General features: G+C 42.1%; 1 protein-coding gene across 2 annotated transcripts in view; it reads left to right on the top strand.

Annotated features, from left to right (window-relative positions):
- The window catches only part of grin2db (glutamate receptor, ionotropic, N-methyl D-aspartate 2D, b), a 110,790-nt gene that overhangs the window by 81,159 nt on the left and 16,470 nt on the right, over window positions 1-13,161 (top strand). For both annotated transcript variants that reach the window (XM_074682719.1, XM_074682718.1), the window contains 8 exons: window positions 2,119-2,324; window positions 2,868-3,036; window positions 4,503-4,656; window positions 5,132-5,257; window positions 6,149-6,378; window positions 6,717-6,877; window positions 8,881-8,950; window positions 9,054-9,171. In XM_074682719.1, coding sequence (XP_074538820.1) covers window positions 2,119-2,324; window positions 2,868-3,036; window positions 4,503-4,656; window positions 5,132-5,257; window positions 6,149-6,378; window positions 6,717-6,877; window positions 8,881-8,950; window positions 9,054-9,171 — 1,234 coding nt within the window. The remainder of the gene's footprint in view (window positions 1-2,118; window positions 2,325-2,867; window positions 3,037-4,502; window positions 4,657-5,131; window positions 5,258-6,148; window positions 6,379-6,716; window positions 6,878-8,880; window positions 8,951-9,053; window positions 9,172-13,161) is intronic.

Genomic DNA, 13,161 nt, shown 5'->3' with positions numbered 1-13,161 from the left:
CATGGCTTGTTTCAGCAAAAGATATGGTACACAGAGGGAGATATTTCAGGATATTGCTAGAAACTAATGAACATTTCCTAATGTTGCCCACAGCTGCTAAAGGGTAACACTTAAAACTTTTGCTCAAAAGCAGAATACTTTTGCTGTCTGACAAATAGTTGGCAACTGAAAACTCTAAAGTCAGGGTACCTTTTTTTTGGCACATTTTTACGTGTGTGTGTGCGTGTGTGTTTTTTTTTCTGGATGTCTCTTGGATAGTTAGTAGTGCGTTCTTCTCTAAGAGCTATCTGTTTCCTGTCTGTGCTCCCCAAGTGTGATGTGATTGAATGTCTGGTACAAAGATGCGGTCGAAGTGCAGTCGAAGAAACTGTCATTGTTGCCACCTCCTCCTTTTAACTCTGCCAGCACTTGCACTACAACGACAGGCGGGCTGCAGGTTGCTGCCAGCTCTACTTTACTGTACTGGTCTGCTTATTCTGCATTTGCATCTGTATGTGTGATTATTTTGACACATATATCTTGATGTATTTCTATAATTTTACAGTTTGTAGGCACACTGTCTGTTGTGAATGTTGACTCAGATTCACTTGTCACCACTTAGACAAGACTTTTATGGGCTGATCATGCCAAGATGTGTCAAGTTATGCTGTTCGAGGAAGGCTGGAAAAAAAAAAAAAAGAGAGTCAGCACTGAATCTCTGTGGGTGCAGTTCTTCCTCACACTGCTTTCAAATTGTCTGAAAATACTAGGCACCAGTACCCAACACATGCAGAGTGCATATAAACCATGCAAAGAGAATGCGGAAACAATGATACAGCCAAAGGGATGTTTGACTGACATTTTCGGGTCAACAGTGGACACGGAACAATGTTGTCTCAGGGCATCATTCCAAAACAGATTTTATACATCATGCATAAAGGAAATCTGAAGCCATGGGTATACTCTCAGTGCATGCGCCTGTTCAATCAATAAAAACCTCTAAAAATGCATTTTCATCAGAACATTTTTCAGTCAGACCATGAGAAATTAAACCATCACTGAGTCAATGCTGTAAACCTCCCTCAAAAAAAGCAAATTGTTTCTGTGAACCTGAATCTGTGAGCTGTGCTTTTATCCTACTCAAAGCCACATTTAAATCATTATTTTGTTCAGTGTGTGATTTAAACACTGGGGTGAATAAGCAGTACAAACATGTCTGGATAACTGCTGTAACCCCATCAACAGGTGTAACCTCTTGCTTCTCATACATGTAGATACAGTATATCAATTAATGCTTCCGGCTCACATAACACAGAATAAAAATCAGAATCTGGAGCTCAAAAAAAGAGAGAGTGGACACAATTACCTGCTTAATGTAATGTGTAACCATAGCCCTGCAGAAAATGGCATTTTTATGAACCTTTATATTGGCTGTTCTGCTTTTATTAAGACAGTGAAGGAGATGTTAATTCATCTCTGTCGTTCCTACTTGTCAGAGGAAGAGAGGGAAGACAAATATAACAATGGAGCAATGTTTATTGCAGGGCATGTATATTATATAGGTACTAGTGTTGTTAATACTTTTACCCTATGCATGTGTAAAGTGTATGTTTAAGGTCATAGCATTGTCACATCCACAAAATAAAGTAAGCTTCTTTATAGTATTGCTTGTATTTTATCTTACAGTGGCACCTTAACAGTAAAAAGAAGCTCTGCTTTTAAACCTGATGTGACAACCTGTTGTCTGTTGCCTGATAAACATTGTCAAAAAAACAAAAACATCACATGCAGCTCTTCAGTCACTATTATTGTCCATGCTACAGTAGTTCCCCACAAATGAGCAGTTAGTGTCAATACTGACTGTGATGGTGATTCATTTCAATAAAATGGCTTTGCTTTGCCAATACAAACAACCAAAACCAGGTTGTAGTGCTGTAAAATTGTGAATTAATTAATCATTAAAGAGTTCTACTCTTTATTTATATTGATTAATATATCTAGCAGCAAAAAAATAGGCAAATTTATTTAATAATATATAATAGATTCTCACTTTTTTTGTCAAATCAAAAGACTTCAAGCCCACATGACACCTCCCCTTTGAATACACCTTTTCTAATATACCTTTTCCTGTTCCTCCAGGTAGGCTGGTGGGAGAATGGTGTTCTCAGGCTTCGGTACCCAGCCTGGTCCCGTTATGGGCCGTTCCTTAAACCACCTGATGATGCCCAGCACCTGAGAGTTGTCACACTGGAGGAAAGGCCATTTGTCATTGTAGAGCTTGCAGACCCTGCATCTGGGACCTGCATCCGTGACTCAGTGCCCTGCCGACGACCCCTTAATGCCAGGTTTGAATTATTTTTAATTTAAGATGTATGTTTGCCCAGAAATAAGATTTTAGCAGATGGAAATCAAATAAATACAATAAAATATAAAAGGGAAAATGAGCAGGTGGTATGAATGGAGTTCCTGAGCTCTCATGCTGCCATCCAATTGAGGAGACATCAATCACCCATCAAAACTGTGGTCACTTCATTCCCTGACCATAATCAATAACAGACTGCTCTCCAGGGGATCAGTGGAATGACTCAGGGGTCTGGAATCAGATAGGACCACAGTGAAGCTTTATGGTTCATCAGCCTCTGAAGAGATGACAGTTACTGTCCTACACTGGTCGATCAAACCCGTCATCAACGGCTTTGCCACAGTATTCTTTCTTTTGACTGTTTTTTCCTCTTTTGGTTTCTGTTTTTTCCTTTTGTGTCTTCTTATAATTCATCCAGTGAATTAAAAAAAACACTTTTAGGTCAGGATCAATCAACAGTCAGGATGTTGATTCTTTTATTTTGAAATTTTGTAATATGAAATATCTTCTTTTAAATTTTCTACAGTGCAATCCATGAGGGTGTGGCTCCCATGAAGCAGTGCTGCAAGGGCTTCTGCATTGACATCCTGAAGAGATTGGCCAAGATTGTAGGCTTCACCTATGACCTCTACTTAGTGACCAATGGAAAACATGGAAAAAAAATTGATGGGGTTTGGAACGGCATGATTGGAGAGGCAAGTCATTGTTTATGTGTGTGTTGGGGATGGGGTAGGGTGGGTGGGTGTTGTTGCCTGTGGTTCCGCCTGTCTTCATTTGTGAGCAATGTGTTTCCGATGTTAGTCCTGTGTCACTTGCCTCAGTGTGAAATGCGTTTTTTTTTTTTTGTGTGTGTGTGTGTGTTTGTGTGTGTCTGTGTGTGTGTGTTGTTTTACTTTGTGCTTCTTCATACTTGGGTTGCATTTTCAGTCAACAAGCTGCAATGTAGCTTTCCCCAGCCTGTGCTCCAGCTTCCTGGGTGACCAGTTAAACGCTATGTGTCACATCAATCGCTGTGAGAGTTATGGCCACTTAAGCACTGCCAGCAATCGGGCAGCTGTCATTTATTACACACATACTCAAACATCCCTAGACAGACACACACTATACAGACACAAGCATGCATAATGAAGGAGGGCAGATAATGCTGTTACATAAGTTTAATGGATGATTTTTCATCTTGTTTGTCCATTTGTGTTGAACAGGCTTTCTCCTGCAAAAGCTTAAATATAGTGTGTTTATTTGTAGACACATCCTTATTCACTTTAACAGAAGTACAAAGACAAAGTCGCACTCACTGTCAAACACCCTCTGGCTGATTGCGATTAGTCCTTGATATTTTCTTGGCAACACTTGCTGAGATTCATGATCCCATATCAAGAGAGACACAGTAATGCTGGCAAACACACGCACACACACACACAAAAGACAAGTGTACACATGCTCACAGACATACTAAGATCGATACAGATGCTGCTGTTTCATTGAAGCGCCCCGCTGTTTCTGTCTTTGTCCCAGAGGGAACTTGCCAAATGCCAGTTGTCACAGGTTCCAAAACAGTTCCTCTGAGCTCTCCTGCTCAATCATTTATAACGCGAGCCTGGGCCAGAGCTGTCTGTCAAATCTATTTTCACATGCAAAAGGCCAAGTGAATTTTGTTTTCTCAAACTAATGTCTGTCTTTTGATCAGATGCACCATCCCTGCAATTCTTTGATCAGGTAATCCAGAGACTTGGCAGAGTTGAGGGGAGGAATGCTTTGCTTTCCGCTTCACTTCATTTTTTTTGCTGATTTGCGCTGAAGAGCGGATGTGCCATGTCTAATGTAGATTAACATTTCACTTGCACAATCAGCAGACACAGCAGTTTTCAGGTTTTCTAGATGGTGGCAAAGAAGAGACGTGCCCTAGCTCATTTTGTATGCTAAAGAGATGCACAAGAGACAAGCGTTCGGTATTTGTACCAGATTGAATCCTTGGCCTTTCTCATCCAGCCATATTTGAGAACGTACAAAGGGTCAGGGGGGCAACGATGTCACTTTTTCACCTGGAAATTAATCTATGCAGACTGTAAAACTTTTCCTCTGTTCATTACTACTGCTACATGAATCACCCATAATTATGTTTCTCCCTATCTACTTATTCCTGTCCCTCTGCCCTCTTTAGGTGGTATACAAGCGAGCTGACATGGCCATTGGCTCACTGACTATCAATGAGGAGAGATCAGAGGTTGTGGATTTCTCTGTCCCTTTTGTGGAAACAGGAATCAGCGTAATGGTCTCCCGTAGCAACGGAACTGTCTCACCCTCCGCTTTCTTAGGTAAGAGGCTCTGTTTATGCGAGGCTGCTAGCTGATGTACAGAATCTAATCTAATTGTAAATTGTTGAGTTTGCATAAAAAGCCCCAGTCTTTGGCTGCCGGTCCTTACATCTAGATTAGCCGTTACTTTTTCCAAGCTTCTCGCGTCTTCTCGACTCAGAATTTCACTCTGTCAGCAGACTCAAGGCTCCAGCGGGAGAACACTGTTATTGGCCCATAGACTGCATTGAGATGATTGTAAAAAAAGAGCATGTTTATGGACTTCTGGAGAATATATTTGCTCTATTGGTTTCTTTTTTGCAGTGCGCACAAGGGTCTTCTTTGTTAATGAATAACATTATACGCCATGACACATCAATTTTTTCTATTTTTAATTATAATAAGACTATCGGCAATAAGAAATCAAAGCAGCACACGTCTGTTTAAAACTTCCTTGTGTAATGTGTTCATTTGAATCTTTTGTTTCCTCTTGAAGAGCCCTACAGTCCCGCCGTGTGGGTGATGATGTTCGTCATGTGCCTGACCGTGGTTGCTGTGACCGTCTTCATTTTTGAGTTCTTCAGCCCTGTGGGCTACAACCGAAGTCTCCAGACTGGCAAGAGTGAGTGATGTGTCTGAGGTGTCTGATAGAAGATTGTGAGTGCAGTGCATTTTTGTTGCTGCACAGGTCAAATGGAACAACACTGAACGCACTCCTAGGTGTTATTTAAAAACGTCTAAAGGACTTCCGTTCAGCTGTTTTCTTTCATTTGATTCATTTTCTTGTCCTCTTACTGGTCAGTTGTTACACTAAAAATGTACTTGTGGCCATTTTTACTTATGGACATTTTGAATGTGATGCCCTGAATCCTTAAATGTGAGTTCAGGGAAGAGGAAATTATACCTCCAGCGTGTTGAACGGCATCCAAATATCCTCGATATTGAAGCACTCATTTATTATTCAACAGCATAGTTTGTACCCCTGTGATATTCAGTATGCCTGATGCCTCGGTCCAATACCCAGCCTGACTCGCCTCTTTTACTGCATGATTGCTGCGCTCTACATAATTTTACCTCTCTGTCATCCCTCCATATATCCTTCTCATTCACTCTCATCTTCCTCCTTCCTTTCTCCTGTACTCTTGTTGAATAAAAGCAGCAGAGTTTGAGTCCTCTGAACAGTGATTTGCACCATGCGGTTTAATTATTTGTAGGATCACGTAGCAGCTGAATTGAGAGCTGTCATTCTCTAAATGTACAGCCACTGCCTTATGAGCTTTGGTGTCAAAATGCCTCCTAGGTATTTTCACATATAGCAAACCTATTTTACAGATCATTCAGAGAAGTTTAATTTGAATCGGCTGCTTCATCTGCTGTGAGGCACTGCTGAATACACTATTGTGCCGTTCTCTCGGCTGGATTGCTGTCTAAAAAGTTTATCTTATGACAACTCATTGCGCTCAAAAATTGTTCTCTTTTCTAAATCTTTTTTTCCTGTTCATGTTTTTGCCAGAGTCTGGAGGATCCACTTTTACTATTGGGAAGTCTGTATGGCTTTTGTGGGCCATTGTCTTCAACAACTCAGTGCCAGTGGAGAACCCCAGAGGAACCACCAGCAAGATCATGGTGCTGATCTGGGCCTTCTTTGCTGTCATCTTTCTTGCCTCTTACACTGCTAACCTGGCTGCCTTCATGATCCAGGAGGAGTACATTGACACTGTGTCAGGCCTCTCGGACAAAAAGGTACCTCACTACTTGAATACTGATTAAGAGTGGAAAGCAGGAGAATTAAAGTCTTAGAGTGAGCCAAATCCCATGCATTTGAATGTTTAAATTGATTCAAGCACAGGAAATTAGAAATGAACAAAATCTTGTTTAAGTTACCCAATTACCACAGTTCTCAAATACTTGAAAAAGGCAGTTAAGTCCACAGGCTGCTGTCTTTTACAGATTTGAGTGTGCACAGAGTGCAGTAAGTTAGTCTGAAATGTGGACAGAAATAGGTCAGACAGATTGGTGCACAGCCTGCTGTGTCTCATGCCCCTTCTGTCTCTCTCCCCTGCTACACTTTGCTCCGCTAGTTTCAGCATCCTGAGGAGCAGTACCCACCTCTGAAGTTTGGCACAGTGCCCAACGGGAGCACCGAAAAAAACATCCGCTCCAACTACCCAGACATGCACCAGTACATGGGCAAATACAACCAGAGAGGAGTGGAGGACGCCATACTCAACCTCAAGACTGGGTATGGCCATCACCTCCCAGTTTCGTTCATTAACACACATTGAAATTTATCTCTGTCACCCGCCATGTCTCTCTTTTATTTTCCAGTGGCTGATTTTCCATTAAGGCGTGCTTCACAAATTATTGTTTGATAAATTAAGGAAGTTGTTGAAGTTGCTCATACTTCCCTAAGGCAATAAAAAACCATATTGCGCTTTGCTCAACATTGTTTTTATGATTGCAAGACACTCAAAAACATAACCCAGATGTTCATGTGACAAATTGTTAAATACAGATTTGTAAAGAAGAAAGAAAAACATTTTGCAGGACCACGTTACAAACAGAATTTTACCATGTAGACTAATTAATACTTGGTCTTTGATAACAGGAAGAGAAAAACAAAAATAAATCCAGTGAGTTTCCTTTCAGTGACTACAATAAATCAGGGTTCTTTAAATTTCTTTGTAACAAATGCATTTTCTGTTAAATGTAAAACCTGATTTATCAATGAAATGATGATAAAAGCTTATTCATGATCCCAATTCAATATTGAAAATGACACCAGATTTTGAAATTGCCATTTTTACTAGAAAATCCCAAAATGCCCATTCAGATACATAGAGCTCAAGTTTATGTAGTGCCAATAAATGATAGGGAGATTTTTTTTTTAGCATAGACTGCTGATGAAATAAGATGAAACTCGCCGACCACAGGCCAAATTAAAATCAGATTTCAGCATCAGTTTGCAACACAATCTCACCCCAAAGTCTCTGTAAATGTGTGGGAGTGATTGTATCACACAATCAGCTTAGAGAAGACGATGTTATTGGGTTCATAATGACGTGTGGATGTTTAAATTGCTTTCTGTTTAAAGCAACGGAAGGATTTTTTCTTTACTGTGAGATTGTCGAAACATGACCTCCTGTAATTAGCGAGATTGATCATAGAGAATGTATTTACTGGTTTTCCATCAACCTTTCTGCTAAAAATATACTAGCTTTGCTTTGGTATACATATTATTCTGTATTGTTCGTTGCATATTTATGATGATTTTCTTTCATGTTCTTTTTCTGTCACCAGCATGCCATCATACACAGCAGCGTTCTTTTCAACTCTGAATAACATTTCACATCTTCTGTCACACCTTCTGCTTCTCCTGCACTGATTCTCCTCACCTTTACTTTCTCTCTCTCCCACCACCTTCTCTGCTGTCTCCCCCAACCCACTCAGTGAAGGCAGCATTTCCCTCTTCAGTTTTTCAGAGGAATCTCTATCACCCGTCATGTGTTGGATAATCCCAGTTTACTTCATCTTAAGCTTCTGTCACTGTGTCTCCCTCCCCGTTGCCTTGACACCACAATTACAACTGGGTGTTAGCATGCACAAAAATGAGAAACTTTTGCTTCTTTCCGTCTCTTTCCTCTTTCTTATCTCTCTCTTCTTGTCAGTCGTCATCCATCCTCTTATCTTACCATTTCTGTCTTTTGTTTTCCCCTTTTTCGGTCCATTCTTTCCCCTTCTCAGCATGCCATCCCGATGTGTCTGTATTTAAACTTTATAATCCTCATCACTCTCTGGCTCTATCCCATGTCTTTTACCCCTGAAGTGTGTAAATCTTCCCCCAGCCCTCCCTCTTTCTCCCTCCTTCCCTGTCACTGCACTCTCTGCAAAGTATAAATCCCCATCCCCCCTCCACCACCTCCTCCCCGCTCCCTCTTACTCACACATCTTCCCCTGATATCTGCCTTATTTTATTCTCCTTGTGTTTTCACTTTTTTTCTGCAAAGCCTGCTTTGCTATTCAGTCCTTCTTCCCTTCTCTTGTTATGATTTAACTTTTTATGCCCTCTCTATCATTCCCTGCGACTGTCAGCCATCCTTTCTTGCACCCCAACTCTCTTCCCAGGTACATCACAGAGATACCCCTTTCCACCTCCTCCCCTGTCTCGGACGTTCTTTCTTTCCATCTTTCTGTTCCCTCTCTCCCGTTAAATGATGAATGAATTCTCCCTTGATCCCTTTACAGGAAACTGGATGCTTTTATTTATGATGCTGCAGTATTGAACTATATGGCCAGGAAGGACGAAGGTTGTAAGGTGAGGACTAACTCACACTGGCACTTCTGCTTGAGCACTAGGATCAATATGTGTTCGCCTATCTGTGAGTTTCTTTGATATCTGCTCTCTGTCCTTTTCCAAGGTGATGACCATAGGCTCGGGGAAGGTTTTTGCCACCACAGGCTACGGTATCGCCCTGCACAAAAACTCACGTTGGAAACGTCCTCTTGACCTGGCCCTGCTGCAGCTGGTGGGAGATGGTGAGAACTGTGGGAAGGAGAGGGGAGGGGAGGGAAATAATTAGGACAATGGAGGGGCAAAGAGAAGGTTGTATGTAATATGGCTGGAGATAAAAGCAACAGAGGAGAGGGGTGAATGGAGGACACAGGGGGTAGATGAATAAGAGGATCTCGAGTGGTGGGGGGTATGTAAGGTGAGCCTTACATACAAAGATAAGGGATACAAAGATAAGAGGGGATAAAAATGGTTGTGGGTTGTTTGGAAATATTATTTGATCATCTCAAGCTTTGCATGTGCTCGTCCCCTTTTTTTGTACTCCTCACTATCCTCCTGACTCCAGTCTTTTCCCTCCTCTCTTGCTCTGGCTCTTAAAAGAGGAAAAAAAGATTCTGATTTGTGAGTCATTACTGTAAAAAACAAAAAGGGAAGGGGGGTGTGTGTGTGTTTACAACTCATGTTGTGACAGATTTGCACTCATTACAGATTAGCAGAGACTGGCACAAAGAGTGAGTAAGTGTGCAGGAAAATGACCATGAAGATGAAGAAATACCTGAGAACACCCTCAACTTAAGATGTGGGAAAGGTACACAGAAACAAAAACAGATACAGAAAAAAATATAATTGAAAAACTAATGTTGATACTTGTCAGCCTGAAACACTTGTGTCAGGGATTAATCCGGGGGAGAGAAGAGTTTTAGAGAGAATCTGTTTTTAGCACTAGTTGTCAGAACACTAATTCTTGATTGTCATTTTACACACTCTGCCACACACATTTATTGTCTCAATCGAATGCAGCTTGTTTGGCTTTTTCTCCTGTTTTAAATCAGCTTTGCTTATGGTGTGGAGGACAAAGCCCTTTAGCTGTTTCTGGCGTGCAGACACTTTAGCTGCTTACACACTGATAATGCCAATTTGGTGCCAAGATCTATTAAATAAGGCTGGCGTCTGGAGCAGAATTGTTGGACCTGAGGAAGAGAGTGTGTGTGTGTGTGTGTGTGTGTGTGTGTGTGTGTGTGTGTGTGTGTGTGTGTGTGTGTGTGTGTGTGTGTGTGTGTGTGTGTGTGTGTGTGTGTGTGTGTGTGTGTGTGTGTGTGTGTATTTGTGAGAGAAAAACAAGTGAGCCGGGACAGCCTTGACATGCTTTGCCTGTTGTTTCGTTAAATTCTCGGTGTATGCCCTTGTCCTTGCCTCTGTTGTGTGCAGCACAAGCCCTTAACATCAGCTGTGTACGTGGGATGGATCTAGTTAAAGGGTGGTTTTGAATGCTGAGGGTTCTAGTCGTAGGCAGGCATTATTTGAGTGGATTACTAAGGAGGATTAGTTTGTTTGGATGTGGAGGGAGACAGAGAGAATGAGGGAAGGAGGGGGCTCAGTGTGCCCTCAAAGGCTGCATCTCAACAGTCGCCCTGCGGCTCAAGGACCCAGCATCACACCTTCAGCTGGGCTCATCGTGTCACGGTGTTACATCAGTATTGTACCTTGCAGTGTTGAGTCATATCATTTTACAACCGCATTAGAGGATAGAGGGGCACTAGAGATGTCCGGCATTGCTTTATTTTATCCTCCTTGTCGCGGTCTCTGGTGATTCATACCAAAGCTTAAAGAGACGGTCCATTGATCGCACTACAACTCGTTTTTTGATAAAGGCAGAAGTGCTGAATCGCAAGATTTTCTTTTCCCCTTTATCAGATCCCTTTTTATATTTTCTGCATAGTATCAGGGTTTTGTTTCCAAGAACACATTATTCAGTGAGTAGATATTAAAATAATGTGAGAAGCTGGCTTTGCAGCTTTTGGCTGGCAGGATGTTTTTCAGAAATCTTGCAATAAATGCCAAGAGGTTTGTCATGTTGTGATAAAAGGAGAGGATTGTACAGGTCATGGTTTACTGCTCGACAACAACAACTGTGGAGCCCAGTGTCTCTGTGTGCATGCCCTGGATTTTGCGGTGTGCCAGGTGTGGCAAGAAGCCAAACGTGTCCAGACACTTGCACATTTGCATATGCACACACACACACACACACACACACACATGAAGACACACTAACACAGTTTGGTTTCATGAATGATGTCTTTGTGGTGCATGCTGGCTCTGTGTTTGCAGTGTGCCAGCTTTACCTGACCTGACCTGCCAGGAACGACAGAGGTGGAGTGTGGATTTGACACACCTGTCAGATTTGGCAGGTCTGAGCTGGCTGTGACTGAGAGGTAGAGACAACCACCATCACAAAGGTCTAAGAGAGGCAAGAAACAGGCGCTGTGAGAAAGAGTCAGGTGGTGTAAGAGGGAGCATGGGATGAATCACTGGGAGTCAAATGGCAGGGAAGCCAGGAGATGAGAATTACAGCTTAGAGAAGAGATTCAAGTGGAGCTTGTGAATTGGAGATCAGATGCGACCCTACCTGTTTATCTTTACCCTTTTCAGGCCACTAGCTGTTTTCACGTCATTGGACAGTTTGCTCCTATTGAAGGTCAATCTTGCCAAAAATAATAATTTCACTAGGGCAGTATCCTGGTTTTAAAAATCAACCGTTGTATCTCTGAGTGTGTATCTGAAACCAGGGCTGATACCTGAATCTGCCGTTGGGTTGCAACACTGTGCATCTGTTGCTTAAGCTGGAGGCCACAGCTGATTGGCTAATGATGTTCTACAGGAGACACATTAGCTGGATCACACAGATGACTGAGTCGGCCTCGTCTTAGTTATGCAAGCACAGCTAATGATGGCACAAATTAAAAGCTGGAGCTGGAGTTTGCAGAGCAGTGTAGTGTTGTGAGTAGATGCGTGACTTTAACCATCAGCGCCTGTGGTGTGCAGGTTATTATTGCACTGCTGCTCATCCTACCACTGCCGTTAGTGTAACAGAAGGCTCTCATTACACGTTGTGTGGAGAGTACTTCTCTTTTAATTCCATCATGAATCATATGCGACATCCTCCGGGGTGTCCATCACTATGGTTACACCAGCAGCTCCCATAGCCAGTCTCAGGTTTAGCAGGACAGCTTGGACTCATTAGGCTAGTGAGATCCTAAATGTAAGACAGAACAGTTCATGAAGTGGTTTGCCTGGTTCCTGGTAGGTAAATAGATGTGAATCTTCAAATCCTCAGAGCTTACCACCTTGATGGAGATTCTGACCATCCCTCCAGCACAATTAAATGATTATGATCTTCTCTCTCTGCCTCTGTCTCCACTCACTTCCATCCTATCAGTTCTCTCTTTTCACATTTTCCCTCCTTTTCCTCTTTTCTCATCCTCTTCAAGATGAGTAGTCTTCCCGCTGTTTGTCATAATGACACAATCTCAGCCTCTCGTCCTCTATCTCTGCTTCCCTGGTTGCAGCTTCCTCTAACACTCTGTGTCTCTGTGTCTGTCTCATTTCCCCTGATGCGCTTGTGGACGGAGAGAATGCTGCTCCCACTCTGTCTTTGTAAAATATTCTCTCCCTTTCTACAACGCTTGTTCAACCAATCCCACCAGCCCACTGTGGGGCTCCTAGTATCCCTTTCTCCTCCTCTCCTCATTTACTCGAGGTTACAATGTTGAGATTAGGTTGTCGGTGCCATTTTACTTTCAGTGCAACTTCATTGTTTTAGACTCTTTCCTGTTGTTTCAGTCCCCCTTCTCTTTGTTCTTCTGGGCACAGCAATGCTTTTTTTCATTGTGACCTCTGACCTTGAGGAGTCACCTTGGATAATGGGCAAGCAACGAACAATACTGTAGATCTGAACTTCAGTGCTTATTGTTAGACCTTCAGCCTCCTTGTGTGCAACCTGGCACCACCTGTTGTTCTCTAACTGTCTATCTATCTATCTATCTATCTATCTATCTATCTATCTATCTATCTATCTATCTATCTATCTATCTATCTATCTATCTATCTATCTATCTATCTATCTAATAATGTGTTTTTTGGCTCCTCTACGTCTCCACTGCATTACCCACTTTTATCTCTTTCTTCATCCCTTTCTATTTTTTCTCCAAATTAACTTCATCCATTTCCCCTCTCTT

The sequence above is a fragment of the Halichoeres trimaculatus genome, unplaced genomic scaffold (assembly GCF_033239565.1).
Source record: "Halichoeres trimaculatus isolate MK-OKI-2021-1 unplaced genomic scaffold, fHalTri1.1 fHalTri1_scaffold_12, whole genome shotgun sequence".
Taxonomy (NCBI): Eukaryota; Metazoa; Chordata; class Actinopteri; order Labriformes; family Labridae; genus Halichoeres; species Halichoeres trimaculatus.
This window is presented reverse-complemented; position numbering and strand designations above follow the sequence as displayed.